Source organism: Poecilia mexicana, unplaced genomic scaffold (genome assembly GCF_051168715.1).
Source record: "Poecilia mexicana isolate PSO_F unplaced genomic scaffold, ASM5116871v1 scaffold_8, whole genome shotgun sequence".
NCBI lineage: Eukaryota > Metazoa > Chordata > Actinopteri > Cyprinodontiformes > Poeciliidae > Poecilia > Poecilia mexicana.
The window spans coordinates 28,110,187-28,135,459 of record NW_028263377.1 but is presented as its reverse complement, the minus strand read 5'-3'; the positions used below and the strand labels follow the sequence as shown (position 1 = coordinate 28,135,459).

The window sequence follows — 25,273 nt, the reverse complement described above, 5'->3', positions numbered from 1 at the left end:
TCCTGAACACGTCGCGGCAGGTCGTTGGGGCTCCTGAACGCGTCGCGGCAGGTCGTTGGGGCTCCTGAACGCGTCGCGGCAGGTCGTTGGGGCTCCTGAACGCATCGCAGCAGGTCGTTGGGGCTCCTGAACACGTCGCGGCAGGTCGTTGGGGCTCCTGAACGCGTCGCGGCAGGTCGTTGGGGCTCCTGAACGCGTCGCGGCAGGTCGTTGGGGCTCCTGAACGCGTCGCGGCAGGTCGTTGGGGCTCCTGAACGCGTCGCGGCAGGTCGTTGGGGCTCCTGAACGCCTCGCGGCAGGTCTTTGGGGCTCCTGAACGCGTCGCTGCAGGTCGTTGGGGCTCCTGAACGCGTCGCAGCAGGTCGTTGGGGCTCCTGAACGCGTCGCTGCAGCCTGAACGCATCGCAGCAGGTCGTTGGGGCTCCTGAACGCGTCGCGGCAGGTCTTTGGGGCTCCTGAACGCATCGCAGCAGGTCGTTGGGGCTCCTGAACGCGTCGCTGCAGGTCGTTGGGGCTCCTGAACGCGTCGCGGCAGGTCTTTGGGGCTCCTGAACGCATCGCAGCAGGTCGTTGGGGCTCCTGAACGCGTCGCGGCAGGTCGTTGGGGCTCCTGAACGCGTCGCGGCAGGTCGTTGGGGCTCCTGAACGCGTCGCGGCAGGTCGTTGGGGCTCCTGAACGCCTCGCGGCAGGTCGTTGGGGCTCCTGAACGCATCGCTGCAGGTCATTGGGGCTCCTGAACGTGTCGCTGCAGGTCGTTGGGGCTCCTGAACGCATCGCGGCAGGTCGTTGGGGCTCCTGAACGCGTCGCGGCAGGTCGTTGGGGCTCCTGAACGCGTCGCTGCAGCCTGAACGCATCGCAGCAGGTCGTTGGGGCTCCTGAACGCGTCGCGGCAGGTCTTTGGGGCTCCTGAACGCGTCGCTGCAGGTCGTTGGGGCTCCTGAATGCGTCGCGGCAGGTCTTTGGGGCTCCTGAACGCATCGCAGCAGGTCGTTGGGGCTCCTGAACGCGTCGCTGCAGGTCGTTGGGGCTCCTGAACGCGTCGCGGCAGGTCTTTGGGGCTCCTGAACGCGTCGCTGCAGGTCGTTGGGGCTCCTGAACGCGTCGCTGCAGGTCGTTGGGGCTCCTGAACGTGTCGCTGCAGGTCGTTGGGGCTCCTGAACGCGTCACAGCAGGTCGTTGAAGAAGAGCCACCAGAACATTTTTCCAGAAGTCTTGTGGATGGTTAGGGTAAGACAGGTTTTGTGTTCTTTTGGGTCAGCAGTGGTTCTGGTCTTGGATCTTTCCCATTGAGGCTATTGTCTCTGATTGTTGACCTTTAGGCATGAGGCCAGCAGAGGTGTTGTTCGGTCTATGTTGTTGAACCTGGTACTGGAAGGTTCTGGTCGAGGTGATAGTCGTGGTTCCACTGGAGTCCAAAACCTTAGAAATGGACCCAATAAGACTGAACATTAGTTTGCTAATGGTAGATTGTAAAGCTTAGCTGTCTCTCCGTCCCCTGTCCGTCTGTCCTCTGTGTCTCCAGACTCTATGACGGTGCAGAGAGGAAAGAAGCTCAGCATCTCCATCCAGGAACACATGGCCATAGACGTCTGTCCTGGTCCCATCAGACCCATCCGGCAGATCTCTGCCTACTTCCCCCGCCTCTCCCCCACCTCCCACACTCCTACCTCCCCTAACCCCTCCTCCTCCCCGGTGGCCCTCAGCCCCCCCGCTGCGGCGGCGCTGGAGGGCGGGGCCAACCTGCTGTCGCCGCTGCGGGCCCAGTGGGGGTGGGGCGGGTCGTCGTCCCAGAACAGCAGTGTGGAAACGTCGGTGGACATCAACAGCGAGGACAGCGACGACAGCAGTGAGCCGCCGCCTGGTGGTTTGTGAATGCATGAAACGCTGTAGCAGTCAGTGTTCACACGTCTCCATGTGGCTCCTGCATGGTGCGTTCAGGAACGTCTCATCAGTCTTCACTCATTAGACCAGCAGCCGTCCTGCCGACACCAAGATGGCCGATTGTGTGAAAACATCAGGATGAACCAGGTGGCGGCGAAATGATGTTTCTGTGACCTTACGTTACTGTAATTACTGCAATATGATGTCCCCTCATCCTGACCACGCCCCTCTTGGCTCCGCCCACTTTGGTGGATATGATCCAGCCCAATCTGCACATCATTATGACCACCTCATGCTGTGTTTCATCAATATTACAGGAAAAATTCAAAGCTTTACGGTCGCTTTAGTTGGTTTTTGTCTTTTCCAGAAAAGAGTTAATGCGCTAAAGATGGAAACGTTAGCTGAACAAGTTTCCATCAATGGTGGCTCTGTGCCTTACCAGAGGCACGTAGCTCAAAATATTTCAATGTCTTTATGAGCTACATGTTAGCTAGCAACTTCCACTTCCTGTTTATTACAGCCATCAACATCAGATCAACTTCTGCTAGCCTGGTTCACTCCAGATGGAAACGCATCTAATATACGTTTTTAAAATTCTCTTAAAATTCACAGCATTGGGGTCACATCATTAGACACATTTCCATCAAAAAAGTTTTTACTCTCATTTGTGGTTTAATGCGTTAAAGTCGTTAGCTAAATAAACCAGAAACCCGGATGCAGTCCGACCTGCAGGTCTCTGGATCCCAGCGGATCAGATGGAGCTTCATCAGGAACAGGAAGGATGATTCTGACTCGTCTCTGGGATTAACGAGACGTTTCTAACCTGACTGAGCCTTTGACTGAGCCGCCGTTCAGGCTGATTGTTTTTAAGGAGTCGATGAGAGCAGAGGAGCAGCTGATCTGAAGCTTTGATCACACATCAAACAAACACGCTCACTAGATATGTCGCCAAACGTTCATGTTTATTCACCATCAATAATCACTGGATGGTTCCAGAAGGATCCTTTAGTTTTTATCTAGTCAGAAACATTTACATCAAAAACATACATATTATATGAAACAAATCAGTCTCTGATTTGTAAGTCGAACTAGAAGATATCAGAAATGTATTTTTGAATTGAAGATTTATTTTTAAAAGGTTAAACATCAAACATTATACAACTGCTCGATTTATTTTAAACTAAAAATCTTCAGGCACACAAAACCAAACAGAACTGAAATGTAAATTCTCAAAAATCTCTGTTGTGCAGCTCATTTCATTGCTTCTATGGAGAATAATCACTAAAAAATCCATTTTGTTCATGTCTTCTGGAGGTTATCTTCCTCATCCTCCTCTTCCTCTCTGTCTCCTCAGCCGCTCTGGGAACGCTGGAGTTCGAGCTGCGCTACGATGCGAGCTGCAGCGAGCTGCACTGCACCGTGCTGCGGGCCAAGGTGAGGAACCGCTGCGTCAGACGCATCGCTCCTGTTAGCACAGGTTCATAACGGACGCCAGGACTGCTGTGGCTCTGAGTCAAACCAACCTGTTCCCCTCCTGGCCTGTGGGGGCGCTGCACCAAGAACCACTGAAGGAAACGACACAAAAACCTCTGAAGACACTGAGAGCAACTTCCTTCTTCACCAGATGGAAACAAGATGGAGGCGTCAGGTTTTAGCGGCTGGAGGATTTCTCTTTAGGCTAAAGACCAGGAGCCATTTCTGCTGCTAGCGCTAGGCTAGCACGTTAGCTTTGGTTGGATTTACCCAGAATGCCCTGCGCAGTAGTCCTCTTCCTGCTTTTGGAGTGGTCTACGGTCCGCTTGGCGTTCACATTCAAACCAACGTTCACATTTCAACCGAACCCAGACGAGGTTTGGAGAACCAGAGGTCAGAGGTCGACTAGCGTTCACATCTCACCAACCGAACCGACTCGTCCTCAGCTCTGCAGCGAACCACCTGCAGTCAGACCAGAGCCACAAAGCTGAGAGACGCTGCCAATCAATGCTAGCTGCTCCACCTCCTGACTCACCACCAGGGGGCGCGTCTGAGTGAGACGGTTTTAGACCAAATACTACAAAATTAAAAATATCTCATAAAAATGTCACAAATTGAACAAAACCATGAAGATAGAACCTGAAAGAGGAATTTCTACAGATTATCGGCTGAAAGGAGTTGAGCCCCAGCAGAGTGATGCCTTCATGAACAGTAAATGTTCAGGAGAAAGCAGTTCTCTGAAGTTCTCTGATCTCCAGGTTCCTGAACTTCCTTCCATCAGAGGAACCAACCAGGTGTGACCTCTGACCCTTCCTGAGCCTCCAGACAGGCTCCATCCAGCTCTTCAAGCTTTCATGAGCAGGGTGATTGACAGCGTTAAGGGCCACCTCCAACCTCTGACTGGTCGTTTCTCGCTATACTGGGAGCACTGGGAGCAGGAACCGGCTCTGTCTTCACTCAGGCTTCCATCCAGTGCCGTTCAGACACAAAGCGGTCCATTAAAGTCACAATCTGATCAGAACCGGGCCAGCTCGATGCCTCCAGGCCTCGGTGACCTCACAGCTGTGAGAGGTCAGCAGGTGAGACGGGAAGCAGCAGCGCCTGGGCGGGTGTGAAGAGCAGCTTCCTGTCCCCTGTGGTGGACACGGACCTCTTCTGGGTCCCAAACCGGACCTACCAGAACTGAAGTTCCGACCCAGTTTAAAAGAGGGTCAGGCTGGAATCAGTTCTGATACCAATTAACTAGCTGAAGGAACCCGGCTCCGTGTCTGCTGAAAGTCTCACTCCCAGTTAACTCAGGACCATTAAACCCGCTGTCTCCCCGTCCCTCGGCTCCTTCAGGTGTTGTTAGCCGGGTTTTCGCTCTTCGGCTCGTTAAATGTCGCTGATTCCCGGCAGGAGGAGCGGCGTTGCGCCGGCTGCTGCGGAGGTTCCTCCTCTAATGTCAGCAGACAAATGGGTCGGCTGCTGGAAGCGACGTGATGGTTTACTGGTGGAAACGCTGGAAGAGAAACGGTTTCCATGGTTTACTGGTGATTTATTCCAGAGCAGATGTACACAACATAATGCTAAAATTATTTTAAAACGTTTTATTTCATTACTAGAATTAAAACAGAGACAGGCATCTCCAAGAATGAGAAGAAAGCATTAAATCTGACATTTTTATTGAGTAATCTTTGAGCTAAACCGTAGCAAACGGCAAGCTAACGGTTAGCACGCTGCAAGCTAACGGTTAGCATGCTGCAAGCTAACGGTTAACGATCCATTAGCAAAGGATCGATAGCTCAACATCCAGGCCTGCTTTATTTGTAAAATAAAACATTGTACACGCTGATGTAACTGATTAAGAGTTAATTTAAAATGAGTATGTAAAACAATACAGACATAAGCACACAGGCAGATTTAAAAAGGAGTCTGAATAAAAAAATAAAGGGTCAAATTAATCTTCAGGTTGGTGAAAATGTTGACTTAGTACGGGAGCGCATTGCTATCACGCAGGAAAAAAAAAATTTCGAGCGCTATCACGTTATAACGTGATACGTATCTCGTTAAAACGTGATACGTATGTCGTTAAAACGTGATACGTATCTCGTTAAAACGTGATACGTATCTCGTTAAAACGTGATACGTATCTCGTTAAAACGTGATACGTATCTCGTTAAAACGTGATACGTATCTCGTTAAAACGTGATACGTATCTCGTTAAAACGTGATACGTATCTCGTTAAAACGTGATACGTATCTCGTTAAAACGTGATACGTATCTCGTTATAACGTGATACGTATCTCGTTAAAACGTGTTTCCAGGCTGTAGGAGCCATCACACTAAAAGCTTGCTTCCCTTTTTCAGTTCAGAAAAGTGGAACATGTAAAAGAAAAATATTGTTAAAACGTAAAGAATGGGAATTAACAGACCTATGTAAAAGAAAGTTTAAGGATGCTGGAGCCAAGCCGAGTAGAGATTTATGAATCACGATCATTAGGTGATTGTTTCTCAGGACGCTTAAAGGAGGCCATTCAGCTTTTGCTGATTTATGATTTATTTTGGAGAGAGGAAGTCTTTTATTTTGAAGAATGCTTAACAGGATCTAGTTTTGTCTTTTGCCACTATCGAGCCTTCTGTTGATTTCGGTTGCTTGGTTACGAACAGCCTTTGCCGTAGTTCAGCAAGTGTACTGTTAAAAAAAAATCTGAACAGAAACTGGTCAGCAAATACGTCTGAGCCTCCGTTATAATCTCCCTTTAGCCATTTCCCAAATCAGAAGCTACAATCGGAAGCCAACTTGAGCTTCGATCCAGAAAGTCAGGAACGCCGCTACAGCTAGAGGACCGGACTGACGTTTCCTTCGGTGCAGTCCCGTTCTGTTTAGGATCCTGCTCAGAGTACGCATGCTATTAATGGTTTTAACCACAGTGCAAAGCAGCATCCGTATCTCTACATGTTGTAGACCAAACATGAAAGGAAACCTGACCAATTCATGTTAGCCACTGTACTAGCCTAGCATAATACCGCCACTTCCTGGACCTAAAATTATCATGTTTTAACAAGATAAATATCACGTTTTAACGAGATAACTATCACGTTTTAACGACATACGTATCACGTTTTAACGACATACGTATCACATTTTAACGCGATAACTATCACGTTTTAACGAGATAACTATCACGTTTTAACGAGATACGTATCACGTTTTAACGACATACGTATCACGTTTTAACGAGATACGTATTACGTTTTAACGAGATAACTATCACGTTTTAACGAGGTACGTATCACGTTTTAACGACATACGTATCACGTTTTAACAACATACGTATCGCGTTTTAACGAGATAACTATCACGTTTTAACGACATACGTATCACGTTTTAACGACATACGTATCACGTTTTAACGAGATAACTATCACGTTTTAACGAGGTACGTATCACGTTTTAACGACATACGTATCACATTTTAACGAGATAACTATCACGTTTTAACGAAATAACTATCACGTTTTAACGAGATACGTATCACGTTTTAACGACATACGTATCACGTTTTAACGAGATACATATCACGTTTTAACGACATACGTATCACATTTTAACGAGATAACTATCACGTTTTAACGAGATAACTATCACGTTTTAACGAGGTACGTATCACGTTTTAACGACATACGTATCACGTTTTAACGACATACGTATCACGTTTTAACGACATACGTATCACGTTTTAACGAGATACATATCACGTTTTAACGACATACGTATCACATTTTAACGAGATACGTATCACGTTTTAACGAGATACGTATCACGTTTTAACGACATACGTATCACGTTTTAACGAGATACGTATCACGTTTTAACGAGATAACTATCACGTTTTAACGACATACGTATCACATTTTAACGAGATAACTATCACGTTTTAACGAGATAACTATCACGTTTTAACGAGGTACGTATCACGTTTTAACGAGGTACGTATCACGTTTTAACGACATACGTATCACGTTTTAACGACATACGTATCACGTTTTAACGACATACGTATCACGTTTTAACGAGATACATATCACGTTTTAACGACATACGTATCACATTTTAACGAGATAACTATCACGTTTTAACGAGATAACTATCACGTTTTAACGAGGTACGTATCACGTTTTAACGAGGTACGTATCACGTTTTAACGACATACGTATCACGTTTTAACGAGATAACTATCACGTTTTAACGACATACGTATCACGTTTTAACGACGTACGTATCACGTTTTAACGACGTACGTATCACGTTTTAACGACGTACGTATCACGTTTTAATGAGGTACGTATCACGTTTTAACGACGTACGTATCACGTTTTAACGACGTACGTATCACGTTTTAACGACGTACGTATCACGTTTTAACGACGTACGTATCACGTTTTAACGACGTACGTATCACGTTTTAACGACGTACGTATCACGTTTTAACGACGTACGTATCACGTTTTAACGACGTACGTATCACGTTTTAACGACGTACGTATCACGTTTTAACGAGATAACTATCACGTTTTAACGACATACGTATCACGTTTTAACGACATACGTATCACGTTATAATGTGATAGCGCTCAAAAAAAAATTTTTCCTGCGTGATAGCAATGCGCTTCCGTAACTTAGTAATACATTTATTATGTCTCTTATAATACTTTAAACATGAAGTTCTGTGAATAAAGCAAATAAACTGAAAATTAAAACAACCAAGATCAGTCCTGAATACCATTTTAGTCAAATAACGATGGACCAGTATTCCCAGTAGGTCTCTCCTCCCAGTGGATCCCATAACAAATGCAGGACTGGTTTGAAGTGTCAGTCTGGTTGCTGCTCTGCCTGCTGGAAATGTTAGAGCTGTTTGTTGAAAGACATGTAGCGCCAATTCCTCATGAAGCTCTGATGAGGTGAGGAGACGCTGCTCCGTCGGCCCGGGGGCTCCGTCGGCCCGGGGGCTCCGTCGGGCCCGGGGGCTCTGGGTGGAGTGGATCCGTCTCTGGGAACTGACTCGGCTGATGTTGTTGTTTCAGGGTCTGAAGCCCATGGACTTCAACGGTTTAGCTGATCCCTACGTCAAGCTTCACCTGCTGCCTGGAGCCAGCAAGGTGAGTCGCTCCCAGCATCACTAGTGGACTGTGTGAAGATCACAGGTCAAAGGTCAAACCATCCTGCTACACTTTGACTGTTAGGAAGGGTTTCATTGGCATAAACCTGCTTTTTGCTCCTGCTGCTAGGGATCAGTGTGAGGCAGGGGAAAGCTGGGGTCATGCTAACTATTAGCATGCTACTGACTAACCTTTAGCACACTACAGGCTAACGTTTAGCATGCTATTGGCTAACCATTAACACGCCTCAAGCTAACTGTATGCCACAAGATCAACGTTAGCACGCTGCAAGCTAGCCATTAACATACTACTGACTAACCATTAGCATGCTACAGGCTAACCATTACCATGCTGCAAGGCAGGGGCGCCGCCAGGAATCTTGGGCCCCCTGACAAAAAATTTGTCCCCCCCCCCGTGCAGCTGCTATTACAATTTTTTGAGTCTATTTGATCCATAAAAAGTGTCACAGTTTTAAAGGCTGCATCCGCCTTGCTTTATTTGGTTCATTACTGATAATTAGCACAATATTTACTGCTCATGAATTTAACATCCAACAGTCCACATCCAGTATGCAAGTAGGTTGCTGAAATTTTTTTCTATTAGATACTGAAATGTCTCCCCATGAGCAACAGTCAAAAGCAACATGCAAAATACACATAAAGCAATCCAGACTTCTAAAAATGCTATGTAGCTGCATTTTATTCAAGCTGCAGTACATAACTTTTAATAAAAAATATGTTAAAGCTGTCACCATGTTGTAGCAGTTTATGAGACAGATAATCTGTGAAAACAATCAATCTCCTCCACCTCCTTCCTGAATTACTATTGCTGGCTAAAGTAATGCAACGTACTGACCAAAACAACCAATCAGAACCAGGAGGAGGGTCTTAGCGCTGTCAATTAGCCTCATTCACTCACTGCTAAATGTGCTAATGGTGGAGAAACAACTTATTACAAGAAACCGTTTATCTGCTGTCATTGGTAGCTATGCTAACTAGACTGAGCATTCATAACAGGCTATGCTAGCTGCAGCATAGGCATGAGCAGCAACATGAGATGGTGATTGACAGCACTAAAACTCTCCTGCCTCTGATTGGTTGTTTCTAGCACTGGGAGAAGGCAGAGGAAATAATTTTTCACAGATTACCTCTCAGGCCATACTGTTTTAACAAATATGTGAAAAAACATATTTATATAAAAGTTACTGCAGCTATAATTTCACTCAGGAGAGGATGGGTCAGGAGGGACGTGGGTTAGAGCTGCTGCTGGCTGACTCACCTGTTAAGTGGTAAAAAGTACAAGGGACAAGTTAAATATATGAATATGTTGGTAATTTTTTTCCTTAATTCATTAAATGCTAGTGAAAAGGAGGCAAACAGTAGTCTGTAGCTAAGCTAACTATGCTAAATGGTTGATAATCTCACACAGTCTCGGAGAAAAACTGGGTTTTAAATTAACACTTTTACTTTTTTCTCTCTGTCTACTTTTTGAAAACTTGACTTTATTATTTTTCTAGGCAGCATAGTAACTGCCATGTTTCTTGTCTTCCACTGACTGCTGCTGAAAACGTCACCGTCAAGCTGGAACAAACCATTTCATGCAGATTCAGGGGGGTTCAGGGCAAATGTAGATGTGTGCTTTTTGGTCTGGGAGGGGCAACATTTAATTTTAACTGCTAAAAATTTTAGAAAACACAATATAATTAATTTTGTAATTGAGAGGGCCCCATTTAAAACAAATTTCTATGAACAAAAAATACATGTATAAAGTTGTGGAGGGCCCCCTGTTGGTCAGGGCCCCTTGGAATTGTCATAACTTTTCTCATCTATACGGCGCCCCTACTGCAAGCTAAACCTTAGCTCGCTGCAAGCTAACCTCTAGCACATTTCTCATGCTTTATAATTCTGCAGCTGGAGCTCAATTAATTTGTCTCCATCTGAAGATGGAAGGTAAAGAATTTCTAGATTTAAGACAGTTCTGCTCCTCAGACTCGGTGGATCAGACCATGAAGGATATCCTGATGCTAGCTTAATGCTAACCTGTGGCTGTCACAAGCAGTTTCTGATATAAAGAATCAAACTGAAGAAGTGACCAATAGTCTGCGTGGCCCTGTGTCCCTGCGTGGCCCTGTGTCCCTGCATGTCCCTGCGTGTTCCTGTGTCCCTGCGTGTCCCTGTGTCCCTGCGTGTCCCTGTGTCCCTGCGTGTTCCTGTGTCCCTGCGTGTCCCTGCGTGGCCCTGTGTCCCTGCGTGTTCCTGTGTCCCTGCATGTCCCTGTGTCCCTGCGTGTCCCTGCGTGTCCCTGCGTGGCCCTGTGTCCCTGCGTGGCCCTGTGTCCCTGCGTGTCCCTGTGTCCCTGCGTGGCCCTGTGTCCCTGCGTGTTCCTGTGTCCCTGCGTGTCCCTGTGTCCCTGCGTGTCCCTGTGTCCCTGCGTGTTCCTGTGTCCCTGCGTGTCCCTGTGTCCCTGCGTGGCCCTGTGTCCCTGCGTGTCCCTGCGTGGGCCTGTGTCCCTGCGTGTCCCTGTGTGGGCCTGTGTTCCTGCGTGTCCTTGTGTCCCTGCGTGTTCCTGTGTCCCTGCGTGTCCCTGTGTCCCTGCGTGTCCCTGTGTCCCTGCGTGGCCCTGTGTCCCTGCGTGGCCCTGTGTCCCTGCGTGTTCCTGTGTCCCTGCGTGTCCCTGTGTCCCTGCGTGTCCCTGCGTGTCCCTGTGTCCCTGCGTGTCCCTGTGTCCCTGCGTGTCCCTGTGTTCCTGCGTGTCCCTGTGTCCCTGCGTGTCCCTGCGTGTTCCTGTGTCCCTGCGTGTCCCTGTGTCGCCCTGTGTCCCTGCGTGTCCCTGTGTCCCTGCGTGTCCCTGCGTGGCCCTGTGTCCCTGCGTGTCCCTGTGTCCCTGCGTGTCCCTGTGTCCCTGCGTGTCCCTGTGTGTCCCTGCGTGGGCCTGTGTCCCTGCGTGGCCCTGTGTCCCTGCGTGTCCCTGTGTCCCTGCGTGGCCCTGTGTCCCTGCGTGTCCCTGTGTCCCTGCGTGGCCCTGTGTCCCTGCGTGGCCCTGTGTGGCCCTGTGTCCCTGCGTGGCCCTGTGTCCCTGCGTGGCCCTGTGTCCCTGCGTGTCCCTGTGTGTCCCTGTGTCCCTGCGTGTCCCTGTGTCCCTGCGTGGCCCTGTGTCCCTGCGTGGCCCTGTGTCCCTGCGTGTCCCTGCGTGTCCCTGCGTGGCCCTGTGTCCCTGCGTGTCCCTGTGTGTCCCTGTGTCCCTGCGTGTCCCTGTGTCCCTGCGTGTCCCTGCGTGGCCCTGCATGGCCCTGTGTCCCTGCGTGGCCCTGCATGGCCCTGTGTCCCTGCGTGTCCCTGTGTCCCTGCGTGTCCCTGTGTCCCTGCGTGTCCCTGCGTGGCCCTGCATGGCCCTGTGTCCCTGCGTGGCCCTGCATGGCCCTGTGTCCCTGCGTGTCCCTGTGTCCCTGCGTGGCCCTGTGTCCCTGCGTGGCCCTGTGTGGCCCTGTGTCCCTGCGTGGCCCTGTGTCCCTGCGTGGCCCTGTGTCCCTGCGTGTCCCTGTGTGTCCCTGTGTCCCTGCGTGTCCCTGTGTCCCTGCGTGGCCCTGTGTCCCTGCGTGGCCCTGTGTCCCTGCGTGTCCCTGCGTGTCCCTGCGTGGCCCTGTGTCCCTGCGTGTCCCTGTGTGTCCCTGTGTCCCTGCGTGTCCCTGTGTCCCTGCGTGTCCCTGCGTGGCCCTGCATGGCCCTGTGTCCCTGCGTGGCCCTGCATGGCCCTGTGTCCCTGCGTGTCCCTGTGTCCCTGCGTGTCCCTGTGTCCCTGCGTGTCCCTGCGTGGCCCTGCATGGCCCTGTGTCCCTGCGTGGCCCTGCATGGCCCTGTGTCCCTGCGTGTCCCTGTGTCCCTGCGTGGCCCTGTGTCCCTTCTGTCTCTGTGTTTCAGGCCAACAAGTTGAAGACGAAGACGATCAGAAACTCCCTGAATCCCGTCTGGAATGAGACGCTCACCTACTGTGGGATCACAGAGGAGGACCTGCACAGGAAGACGCTCAGGTGTGTCAGGAGAATTTAAACGGAGCTCGTTTTTATTCCTCTGAAGGTCCAGAAGTGGTTCTTCCAGCGGGATCACCATGGCAACCAGTATTTCCTGAGCAGCTCCTAACTGGGCCAGCAGGCCGGTGTAAACTGGTTTGAATATTTAGTTTGCAAACTAAATATTTTGCTTCCAGCTAAACTGAACGTTTAGTTAGTAAGTTAAATATTTAGCTTGTTAATTTAATATTTAGCTTAAAACTGCAACATTTATATCTGAATTAATTGTATGGTGAAAATATGTAATTTTACAAACACTCATGTCTCTCTGTCTCCTTGTCTCTGTGTCTCAGGTTGACCGTCTGTGATGAGGACAAGTTGACTCATAACGAGTTGATCGGAGAGTCCCGGGTTCCCCTGAAGCGGGTCAAACCGGACCAGTCCAAACATTTCCACACCTGCCTGGAGCATCCGCCGCCGGTAAAACCTGAATCTGGCAGATTTTCATAAACATCAAGTAAAAGTTTTGATGGACCAGAACCGAGCCGCTAGCAGCTAGCAGCTAGCAGCAGCTGCTTCCTGTTTCCTGTGAGACGAATGGCATCTGAGACTTTACGCCTAAGTTTCAAATGTCTGCCTCTATATTTATTGGATTCACTCCTCCCGTTCCACTAGGGGGCTCTATAGTATTGGTATGTGTAGAAGAAGAAAACGAACTGCGGACCATTAGTGTACTTAGGTTGCCTAGCAACCACACTAACAAGCCGAACCTGCCATTTATTCGCATTTTACCAATCTTACCAATGTTCATGAGTGTTGCCCAATGTGGTGAGTTATATATTAATGCTGTAAAGCTGTGTTTAAGTTTGTTCTTTTTGAATATCGCAATATTAAGTATTGACGTTTTGTTTGTCTTTTTTTTTTTTTTTACGTTATTTACAGTTTAACCAGCATGTCCGCGTAAAGCACTTGGCAATAAAATAAAGAACAGTTACAACTTCTACGGCTACCTTATGTTCTTCGTAACAATATTTCTTCCTTATTTTAATTGTAAGTAGTTCTTTAAATGTCCTGTGAGATGATATACTTACCCATGTATCCATAACAACTGGAACTTTCAATATCCAGCAAGTTATTTTCGCAGTTTACCGTCTATTAAACGAGTGCCCCCGGATTAATTTCAGTCTCTGCAGCTGCAGCTGTGAAATTACCGTATTAACCCGATATTGGCTGGAAAGTGCAACGTCTCCCCTTTCAGAAACCGTTGGAATGTTTCAGATAGCGCTACGTGTGGCGGAATTACGGTACTGCAAATTTGGATGTGTCGCCGGCGACACGTGCCGGTCTAGAGGGTTAAACCAAATAGATTTCTGCTGACAGAACCACTGATCTAGATACTTTAGAACCGGGCTCAGAAGGACAGTAGACGGTTCTGGTCCGTTTCAGAGTCTGGACCAAATGTCCTCACCTTGTCCTGTCTCTTCGTCTTCCAGCTGCCGTCCCCCACCGCCATGGGAGAAGCTCTGAGAGGAATATCCTGCTACCTGAGAGAGGTGAGTGGGATTAAACTGGGATTAAACTGGGATTGAACTGGGATTAAACTGGCATTGAACTGGGATTAAACTGGGATTAAACTGGGATTGAACTGGGATTAAACTGGGATTAAATTGGGATTGAACTGGGATTGAACTGGGATTAAATTGGGATTAAATTGGGATTGAACTGGGATTGAACTGGGATTAAACTGGGATTAAATTGGGATTGAACTGGGATTGAACTGGGATTAAATTGGGATTAAATTGGGATTGAACTGGGATTAAACTGGGATTAAATTGGGATTGAACTGGGATTGAACTGGGATTAAATTGGGATTAAATTGGGATTGAACTGGGATTAAACTGGGATTGAACTGGGATTAAACTGGGATTAAATTGGGATTGAACTGGGATTGAACTGGTACTAGTGATGGGTGTGAAATGTTGAGCTGAAGGTTTTCATTATGTGTTTTTTTCTGCGTCTGCTGCAGTTTGGGATGATATTAATGGTAATGACCAACATGAGTCTGCAGCTCGATGGTTAAATACAGGTGAAAACATCAAACAGGATGCTGTGTGAGTGTGTGTGTGTGTGTGTGTGTGTGTGTGTGTGTGTGTGTGTGTGTGTGTGTGTGTGTGTGTGTTTCTCTTCTTGTGGGCAGGTAATAGCAGCAGTCGGAAGCCAGTATCTGAATTATTGATGGTTACGTCTAACTGGGATCATTAAACCATCAAGAGATGAAACGACTTTTACAGACGACCAGAGACAGATCCCAATAGCATCACCTTCATCATCACCTTCATCATCACCTTGTAACCCGGGTGTAAATTTCTAGCTTCACCTACTAATTTTCTCCGGTTTCTCCAACTCTTTATCAAATCACATGATAATCCTGATAATAGTGTTGCTCTCGCGAGACTATGAAGCAGCCAATCACTGCTCGGTTTCCAAGGTCACATGTAGTGTTGCAGCCTATCGGCTGGCTATGTTAATTGGAGCAGGAAGTTTGAACACTAGGATGCGTTGAGGGGAGCAGAGCTACAGGTTTGTCGAGCTTTATTGTTCTTTATTTTCTTCGCCTTATTTGTACAAAAATCGTCTAACTATAATGACACCATAGGAGCTGATTACCAGTTAAATGTAGAACAAACGAGGATCTGGTGACTTGTTTTGATGTAGCGATTAGCGATACGCTTGGCTGTGTGGGACTGAATGAACCCACACTGGGTTGAATAATGAAGTGTTTTGAATGTTTGGTTAATTTTCTTAAATTGCATATTGATTGGATTGATACTGAACTTGATATTTATTGAATATGGATTTGTGTACACATTAGAATGATTGAATTGTATTTCAATGTTTATTGGTCCTGTTTATTTATACAGGCCAGAAGATGGCGAGCTAAATGTCCAGGCCTAGAGCCATAAGAAAGGATTACACTTGTATGTGTGAAGATTTCCGCTCTCCTGCCGGGATGGTCGGAGGCTCCTTGCAGCCTGAACACTTTCTGTCTCATCCTGATCTCTGATTTCCCATCTTGGACCTATACCACATCAAGCACCTTACCAGGCCAGCCTGTCTTGGGATTTGTTACCCAGCTTGGGGTCAAAGGACTGAAGGGTGTGGGTTTAGTTAATGGTGGGATTAATTAACTTTGGTTTTGTTTGTTTTCTTTCCTGGTATGGCGCATATTTGTTTTTTATGTGGCGATTTAGATGTCTGTTTTGCTTGTTGAATTTGTAAATATGTATAGTTTCTGTCTTTCTCTGTGAATATAACGCACGGGCACATTGCAGATCTTCAGACTCCGTGTCTCTTTCATGAGCCGAATGCTAATCTTCTGAGAAACCAGCCCAATTGATCCATTTATTTAAATTGCCGTATATTACATACTTTAAATATACTACAACCTTCATCATCAGATGTGGATCCCTGATATTGGTCTAAATCCAACCCAGTGGCTTGTTTTCTCTGGTAGAGCCGTGGATGAACTGTTGGCATCGTAGCAGAGTGAGGCGTGATTAAAATGTCATCAATGCATCGGGAAGTTCAGACGCCGTCTGTCTTCTCTCCAGCAGCGCCACAGCTTCCTGTTTCTGGAGGAGTTCTGGGATTCTGTCCAGACTCCATGGTTTCCCTTTTAAACATTAATTTGGTCTTATGTGCTAAAATAGCAGAATGCCTCGTTGTTGTTTTTTTGTGTTAAGCTTGTTAGCTGGCAGCTTTTACCTCAGGAACGGTCGAGGTGTTTGGACAAAGGCGAAGCAGCAGAGCCGGTTTTACTGGATGCATTTCCAGCCAATTTGACCTCAGCATGGAGACAAACAGGAGCTTTACCTGCTGACGCACCTTTCAGTTCAGTGTGTGCAGGATCTGATCCGAGAGCAGCTGAAGCTTCTGGAGTTTTCCTGCTGATTCACTGAACTCTGAACTGAAATCTAACAGAGCAACTCAACATTTCGCTTGTTTTCAGGAATTTACATCTGCTCTAAAAATCTAATTAAGCCAATTAGATTTTTTTATTGCAGAACAAAACATGTCTAATTAGGAGCCTCAGTTTAATTTAAACATGAGCAACTCGTTTAACAGGCTGCTGAGGTCATGTGGAGGAACCAGAACAAACCAAACAGAACAAGAAACGCCTTCTGTCGGTGACACATTCATTCATTAATCCTTCTATTCATTCATCCGCAGGGGCGCTGCCAGGAATCTTGGGCCCCTGACAAAAAATTAAATTGGGCCCCTGTGGAGCTGCTGTTACAATGTTTTGAGTCTATTTGACCCATAAAAAGTGTCACAGTTTTAAAGGCTGCATCTGCCTTGCTTTATTTGGTTCAATACTGATAATTAGCACAATATTTACTGCTCATGAATTTAACATCCAACAGTCCACATCCAGTATGCAAGTAGGTTGCTGAAATTTTTTTCTATTAGATACTGAAATGTCTCCCCATGAGCAACAGTCAAAAGCAACATGCAAAATACACATAAAGCAATCCAGACTTCTAAAAATGCTATGTAGCTGCATTTTATTCAAGCTGCAGTACATAACTTTAATAAAAAATGTTTTCTCCATATTTGTTAAAGCTGTCACCATGTCGTAGCAGTTTGTTATGAGACAGATAATCTGTGAAAACAATCAATCTCCTCCACCTCCTTCCTGAATTACTATTGCTGGCTAAAGTAATGCAACGTACTGACCAAAACAACCAATCAGAACCAGGAGGAGGGTCTTAGCGCTGTCAATTAGCCTCATTCACTCACTGCTAAATGTGCTAATGGTGGAGAAACAACTTATCATTACAAGAAACCGTTTATCTGCTGTCATTGGTAGCTATGCTAACTAGACTGAGCATTCACTGTTTGAGTCTGCACAGCTCTGTGCTATGCTAGCTGCAGCACGGCACAAATCGAGGGGAGGAAGGATGAGCAGCACCACATGAGATGGTGATTGACAGCACTAAAACTCTCCTGCCTCTGATTGGTTGTTTCTAGCACTGGGAGAAGGCAGAGGAAGTAGATTTTTCACAGATTACCTCTCAGACCATACTGTCACAACATAATGACAGTTTTAAAAATATATGAAAAAGATATTTATATAATTTCACTCAGGAGAGGACAGGTCAGGAGGGACGTGGGTTAGAGCTGCTGCTGGCTGACTCACCTGTTGTTAAGTGGTAAAAGGCCCAGGGAACAAGTTAAATATATGAATTTTTTTCCTTAATTCATTAAATGCTAGTGAAAAGGAGGGGAACAGTCTGTAGCTAAGCTAACTATGCTAAATGGTTGATAATCTCACACAGTCTACTCACCTCTCGGAGAAAAACTGGGTTATAAATTAACACTCTTACTTTTTCTCTCTCTCTCTTTTTGTCTGAAAACCTGATTTTATAACTTTTCTTAGCAGCAGAGTAACCGCCACCATCGTTGGTGTTTCCCACTGTCTGCTGCTAACAGCGTCACTGAAGCTCCACTTAGCTCAGACACTGAGGAGGAACGCTGATAAATTCTTGTTTTGGTCAGTTTGATGCTGATGTCAGCAGCTCAGAGCTGTGAGGGTTTAAAGCTGCAGCTGGTTTCCAACCTGAACGTTTAGAAAAGAAAGAAAGCTGTTTCATTTCATCCTTTTGGATAATCAGCAGCAGATTTTGACTCCAGCTGTCAGGAGATCTGGACGCTCTGCGGCTCAGAGCTCCACTCTGAACACAGATGTCTCACTCTGATGGGGAATCTGTGCACCAGCTCTGTCAGCCTGGAACCGGCTATCTAAAGACACTTCCCGCCACCTGAGAGTTGATGTCAGCAGAAGTTGCTGAACTGAACTCGCTTCAGACACAGAGAGCTTCTGCTTCCATCTGGATTCATTTTCTCAGCTGCTGTGGAGCCGAATACCAGCCGAAGCTGCAGGACGGATCCGACCCGATGCTGCCGCGGGTCAGGAAGGACGAACACGGAGGATCAAACGCGGTTCTGATCGGACCGACGCAGAGAGACGAGCTTCAATGGAGCCCAGCGCAGGAGAAGAGGCTCCCCATTGGACCTGCAGTTGACCTTCTGTCTGGTTTAACTGGTGGGACTCATTTTCAGTCCTGGAGTTTCAAACCAGCCCAGTGTCCTAGAGGTCCCAGTTAGTCTGGGCCCTTTTTAACTGCATCTGGTTTAAATGAACTGGTTTAAATGAACTGGTTTCACTGGTGCTGTCTGCAGTGGGAGAACGAGCAGCTGCACAGCCTGGAGGAGCGAGGTCGTCTGCTGCTCTCGCTGCAGTTCCTGCCCTCCGCCCGTCCGGATGGCGCTGATGGAGGTGAAGGGCGGCTCAGCGGCGCCCTCTGTGTCGGCGTGAGGCGCTGCGCTCACCTGGCGGCCATGGACGTCAACGGATTCTCTGACCCCTACGTCAAAATGTGAGTGGGCGGGGTTTCCCCGGTGGAGGCAAAGGGCGGAGGTCATCCGGACCCCGTCTGCACCATAGACATAAATACGTAGACCATGGAGCGGGTCAGAGGTCATGGAGCGGGTCAGAGGTCATGGAGCGGGTCAGAGGTCATGGAGCGGGTCGGCCCGTTGCTGCGATATGTAACAGCGTCCGCCATATTGAATGTGGAATATGTCCCAGTAAGCTAATACAGGTAAATGGACCGAACTTCACAAAGTGCCGTTCTACAAAGTATTTTAAGTTAATTCCTGTCATTGACACATTTTCTCACACATTAATATATTTGGTAATCAGAGAAATGACTAAAGAGAGTTTCTAACTTTTGATGTGATTATTTAATGTTTTGGGGCATTTCTGAATAAAGAGCTCAATGTTTTTATTTGATAGAAATGATTCTGATCATTTTTATATTGACACTGATGAACAGACATTTTTACAGTGTTTAAAGAACATATTTACATAATTTAATGTACATTTAACATTTCAAGACAAGAAACAAATTATTTTCTTGTATTTTTATACATTATTATTGAGAAATGACTTGATTTATAAATCAGTCATTGTCAAACATTAAACTACATATTTTTCTTACTTCTTTCCAGAGAAAACGACATGTATTACAGAATGTCAACTCTGCTATTGACAGCAAAGAGTGAAGATAATTCTAACAGAGTAAATTATTCTTATTTCATTACATAAGCTGTATTAATACATTTATACTAAAGACTGAGATATTTAAAAATACACAAAAAGTGAAAGAATAAAACATTTATTTATTATACTGGGAACACTGGTCACAGGCACCTGAGTGAAGTGGCCCCCCCACCTTCTTCAAATCAGACAAAATTGGTGTCAAACGTTTGTGCTGGTTGACCTCTATAAACTACTATTAATATCTTTAAAATGATAGCGGCACAAACGAAAATTTTTGCTGCACAAACCAACACAAACGTAGCCGAGTTGATTGACACCCATTTTGTCTGATTTGAAGAAGGTGGGGGGGCCACTTCACTCAGGTGTCACAGGCTTCAGTCTGCTGGTCACACTGGGAGAACTCAATGACTTCTGAGACGTCCTGGTTCACAGGCTGAAGCCGAGGATAAAAGAGAAATTATCCAAAATAGAAACTACATACACGTTTCCTTCCTATTCATAAAAAGCCATTTTCAGCATGTTGGGCTCTGACTCGTAGCATCTTTATAGCTAAATACCGACATGGAGAAGCTGAGCTGGAAACCAAGGGCGTAGGTTTGGTCTAAGTTTTGGTGGGGACCTTGACCCCCCCGCCCCCCCGGCAGCACAGTGAAATGCCCAAGAGCACCGAACATTTTTGAGAAGGGGGGGGAAACCACATTGGCTTAATAACCCCTCCCCCCAACCATAACCATATCATACATCTTGTGTATACAACCAGATACAGTCATACTCAGCAGATCAGTTCAAGAACACTTTACTTTTTCCTTTACAAAATTCAGCAAACGTTACAAGTAAGATCAAAAGAAATATCCTCTGGATACAGCAAACACAATTGCAGATAAGAAGAAATCAATAATAAAATAAAAAAGAAAAAATATTACATAATTAACAGACCTATTCTACCTCACATTCAGTGCTGACCTTACTAAACACCGGACTTTACAACAAATGCGTTGCGTGATAGATATCTAACTTATGGGTCCACTCACTGTACTTACAGCCGACGTAGCGAAATAACTTCTAATGTCTGTCCTTTTCTTTTTTTGTGGCGACATGGTCTCGGAGACTCAGAAGGAGACGCGTGTGCCCAGCTAGCCGCCGCCTTTTGCAGCTAATCAAAGAACGTCCGACGATTCAACTGACTCCCCCTCCCCCCACCCCCCGGACAGCACCGTTCCGACTCGGTCTCGGAGGCTCATAATAAATGTCAAACTAAGAAGCTTCCGTTCCGCGCACCGCCTGTTGCTGCTAATCAAAGATCGTAGATCCACGTTCTTTGAGCCAATATGGCAAAAATTGGTCGGGACTTTTTCATATCCCGTGAATATTGGTCGGGACATGTCCCTACCGTCCCTACCCAAACCTACGCCCATGCTGGAAACAGACTGAAGAGCAGCAGCTCCAGCTCTGATCCTGACTGATCTTTCCTCACTAAATCCTCTGGTTTCTAATGAACTTCTCCTCTAGCAGCGGTTTCTCATCAGCTCTCATTAGAAAACAGTATGAAAACGTTAGCTGCTAAGCTAACAATCAGCGGTTATTTCGGGCCAATTTAACTACATAGGAAATATTTTTCGGTTGTTTAGAAGCGAATTTCTGGCTCCAAAGTAATTCTGATCTTTCATCCTTACCTGGGGAAGGTAATCCTAATGAATCCAGTTTGTTTCGTAAAACGGTTGAAACACACAGAACAGGACTGAAGGAGCTCCGATCCTCTGCTGCCACACACAAGATGGCGGACGCCGTTACGCAGGACTCAGCGCTCAGTGAGGGGTCTACAGATTGATGTCTATGTTTGCACACTGTAAAAAATGAACAGCATTAATTTGGTTTATTCAGCCTGACAGAATAAACGTGGTTCATTTCTAAAGTTTTAAAAGTTAATCCTACATTTATAAATGACAAAGATCCAAAGTAAATATTTTACAGTGTTACTTTACGAACAGCGCCCCCTAAGGATGGAGATGATGGAGGCTTCTCAGGACAGACAGACCCGGTTCTGGTTCTGGTAGTTTTCTGTCTACCTTTTTTCAGATGTCTGGTTCTAGATGAAAATCAGAACCGACCCGTTTCCCTGCAGAACCTCCTGCTCAGCGCTCCAACCTGACCCGACTGAGCCCAGGAGACGAGCAGAGAACCCAGGTTCTGGTTCAGCTGGACTGGAACCAGAACCGAGGACTGTTGATGTGAACCTCTGGTCACTCCGTTCATTTGGTTAACGACAAAAACCTTCATCCTTTCAAAATAAAAGACGATTTTCTCTGTCAGATACCTGAAGCCCGACATCCAGAAGAAATCCAAACACAAAACCGCCGTGATGAAGAAGACCCTGAACCCGGAGTTCAACCAGGTGAGCACACACACACACACACACACACACACACACACACACACACACACACACACACACACACTCTGAGTTGATGAGCTGCTGCTGGTTCCTGCACAGCTTCCTGCTCACTCTGCTCCCTGATCTCTTCACAATAAAAGTCTCTGCTGCTGCTGCCTGGGGCCAGACAAGATATCAATAACAATATGTATCTAAATGTGATCAATATCAGTAACTATGTCTGACGGAATATTCAGGAACTGATCTCCATCCAGTACAGCAAAGCATTCTGGGAGATGTAGGCAAAGGAGAGGCTTCAGCTGCTCAACCTCTCAAAGCTAGCTAAGCTAGCTGGTAGCATCAACTCACTCACTCTTTGGTTGCCTAGCAACAACCTAACTTGTGCAGCAACATATTCAGGAATAAAAACGGCAACCTGGAGAGAGCAACATCGGTCAATATCGATATTGACACATCTCTTCAGAATAAAAGTCTCTAATGTTTCCTGATCTCTTTGTTTCCGTTCGCTGCAGGAGTTTTCCTACGAGGTCTCGCTGTCGGAGTTGGCCAAGAAGACTCTGGAGGTGACGGTGTGGGACCATGACCTGGGACGGTCCAATGACTTCATTGGTGAGATGGGCAGGGATCCCAGTGGATCCCAGTGGATCACATGCATGAACGACCATGCAGCACAAAGCGTAGCCTCGCTGTCTGCAGGTATTCAGTCTCCAGAAGGAACTTCCTGTCCTTCCTGTGTCCAGGTGGCGTGTTCCTGAGCTGCCGCTCGCAGGGCGACGCCCTTCGCCACTGGATGGACTGCCTGAAGAACAAAGGTCAGCGGGTGGAGCGCTGGCACATCCTGACCAATGAGCTGCCGCGGAGCTCCAGCCACAACTAACGCCGCCACTGTGCGGTCGGCGTGACGGCGCCTGAGGTCGGCGCACCTCCGTCTCTGATCATCTGGAAACGTTTCGGTCGCTGATCGCCTCAGAGACTGCAGCATGTTTACAGGATCTGGGCGATCCGCCCCGTCTTGGATCGACGCTTCACTCTCTGCATGAAGCCATTATTATTATTATTGATTATTGATTATTGGTCATATCATTTGTGAAGTCTTGCATTTTGGAGCCTCTAAAGTCCCACAGCAGCGTTAGACACAGTCATTGGAGGTCGGCGACCTTTGACCTTTGCCCCGGTGATGGACCACCTTCAACTGGTCCTTCAGGCTCCGCCCCTTTATGGAGGAGAGGCTCCTCCCACTGTCTGACGGTCCGGTACCGGTCCAGTTCCAGGAGCTTCCAGAGTTGTGAAAAACTCAGTGAAAACTGAGTAAACGTTAGCAACTAGAGATTACTGATAGTCCAGATTACTGATAGTCCAGATTACTGATAGTCCAGATTACTGATAGTCCAGCTGGCTCTTCAGGGTTCCGTGGTCCTTGTTTGGTCCAGATGATATTTTTTTCAGGATGATGTCAAAGGTCAGCGGTTCCCTGGAATCCAGACAGAAAAACAATCCGGTGGATCGGAATCGTTTGGCTCCATCAGGATGACGGGAACAGCCGGGGAACGGGCATCAAAGTTCAGCTCAACGATCCGTCACAGAGCCAAACATGTCGACGTTATTTCCTGTAGTTCTGAAGGTTCTGATGAGGTTCTGATGAGGTTCTGATCAGGGTCTGGAGGTCCTTTGGTAGCAGCCTTCATTGTTGGTTCTGCCTCCTCTTCCTGACAGAATCTTTTGGGTTGTCTCTGAGGTTCTGATGCTGCGTTGACTGTGGGGTTCAGAAAACCCAGTGGACCAGAATCAGCAGATGGTACCAGATCATGACCGGCTGAGGAAACCTCCTGCAACCTGGTTCTGGTTCATAGCTGCTGTCATCTCTGGTACTTTCCAAGTCGGTAAATGTTAGTTTTCATTCTGTGATCCAGAATCATCAAACGGATCAGAACTGTGACCACTTTACTTTGACAGTAGTAATATATTATTGAACAATTGGTTAATTTTTTAATTGATTTTTATTTTTGGACCGAAATAATTCACATTTTTAGAAGATAAAAATTCATCAGAGAAACAAAAAAATCAGGGACGGCTGGTATAAATGAGCTACACCCTGACATTTTAGGAATATGTAAAATTAAATACATTTAATTTTGTTAAATTTTCAACAAACCTGGTGTCAAACCGCCTGGGAAAATCCCGGGTCTCTCCGAAGGGCTAACAGCCCCACTCAGCTAACTGTCAGGCTCAGAGTGAGTGACAGGCGTCTAGCCACGCCCCCTCAGCTCGCGGCCACAGGATTCAACCAATCAGAATGGACTTGCCTCCATCTTGTGTGTGGGCGTGGTTTAGCGTAAACCGAGAAGGGACGATGGGGAGCAATGTTAGCATGAAGGATGGGGATTATTTAACCTTTCTGCGTCCCAGAAAAGAGTGAGTTTCTCTTTAAATAAGGCAGACCTCATTTAAAAACATATTGTATCTTGTTTGATTTTATCAGTGTGATTGTGTCCAGGAATATTGTGGAATTAATTTGGACAACTGCAGAGGATTCAATGACATGTAGGAAATATCAGTACCAAGGATCAAGGCGGGAGACGGACACAAAACAACTTATGAAGGAATGAGCAACCTACAATGAAGAATGAACTTATTTTAAGAAAATAAGTTCATTTTGGACAGTAAAATAAATGAATTAATAAATTCAGTGTCTCACAAATAGCAGGTTTTCGTTTTTTTCAAATTGGATGCTTCTCTTATTGGAATATATATATATATATATATATATATATATATATATATATATATATATATATATAACCCACCCTTCAGATATCATCACCAGCCGCCACTGAATTTTTTTATTTTTTTTTCGTTTGCTGATTTGAATTTTCATCTCTTCCATCAGCTGCAGCGCCTCCTGCTGGCCTCAATCAGATTAACCCAGACTAGGACTGGAAGGAGTTTCCTAATTTAATTTAATTTAATCTTTGGCTCCTTTCTATTTATTAACATGATTTAATCTGTTATTAACCTTAATCTGAGATTCCCCTGATATATTCTCAATTTCTGATTTAATCTAAATTCCTTCATAATTTAATCTGCATTTCCTCTCGATTAATTTCCAGATTAACCTTCATTTAATCTAGAAATTATCTAATAATTTCTTGATTTTAATTAGTTTCTTCTTTATTTTATCTGTTTTCTAATTTAACATATTTCAATCTGAGTTGTATGTTTTAATCTGGATTCCATTATATTAGTCTGGATT

The 25,273-nt window shown here is 46.2% G+C and overlaps 1 protein-coding gene across 1 annotated transcript; it reads left to right on the top strand.

The window, feature by feature from the left end:
* Nucleotides 1-1,067: 1,067 nt before the first annotated feature.
* On the top strand, nucleotides 1,068-24,080 carry doc2a (double C2-like domains, alpha). Its single transcript, XM_088007848.1, has 10 exons — nucleotides 1,068-1,848; nucleotides 3,238-3,317; nucleotides 8,425-8,499; nucleotides 12,417-12,526; nucleotides 12,859-12,985; nucleotides 13,999-14,058; nucleotides 18,749-18,945; nucleotides 21,942-22,023; nucleotides 22,536-22,632; nucleotides 22,764-24,080. Exons 1-10 carry the CDS (start codon nucleotides 1,530-1,532, stop codon nucleotides 22,898-22,900), a joined length of 1,284 nt encoding a protein of 427 aa, XP_087863974.1. The 5' UTR covers nucleotides 1,068-1,529; the 3' UTR covers nucleotides 22,901-24,080.
* The last annotated feature ends 1,193 nt before the right edge of the window (nucleotides 24,081-25,273 follow it).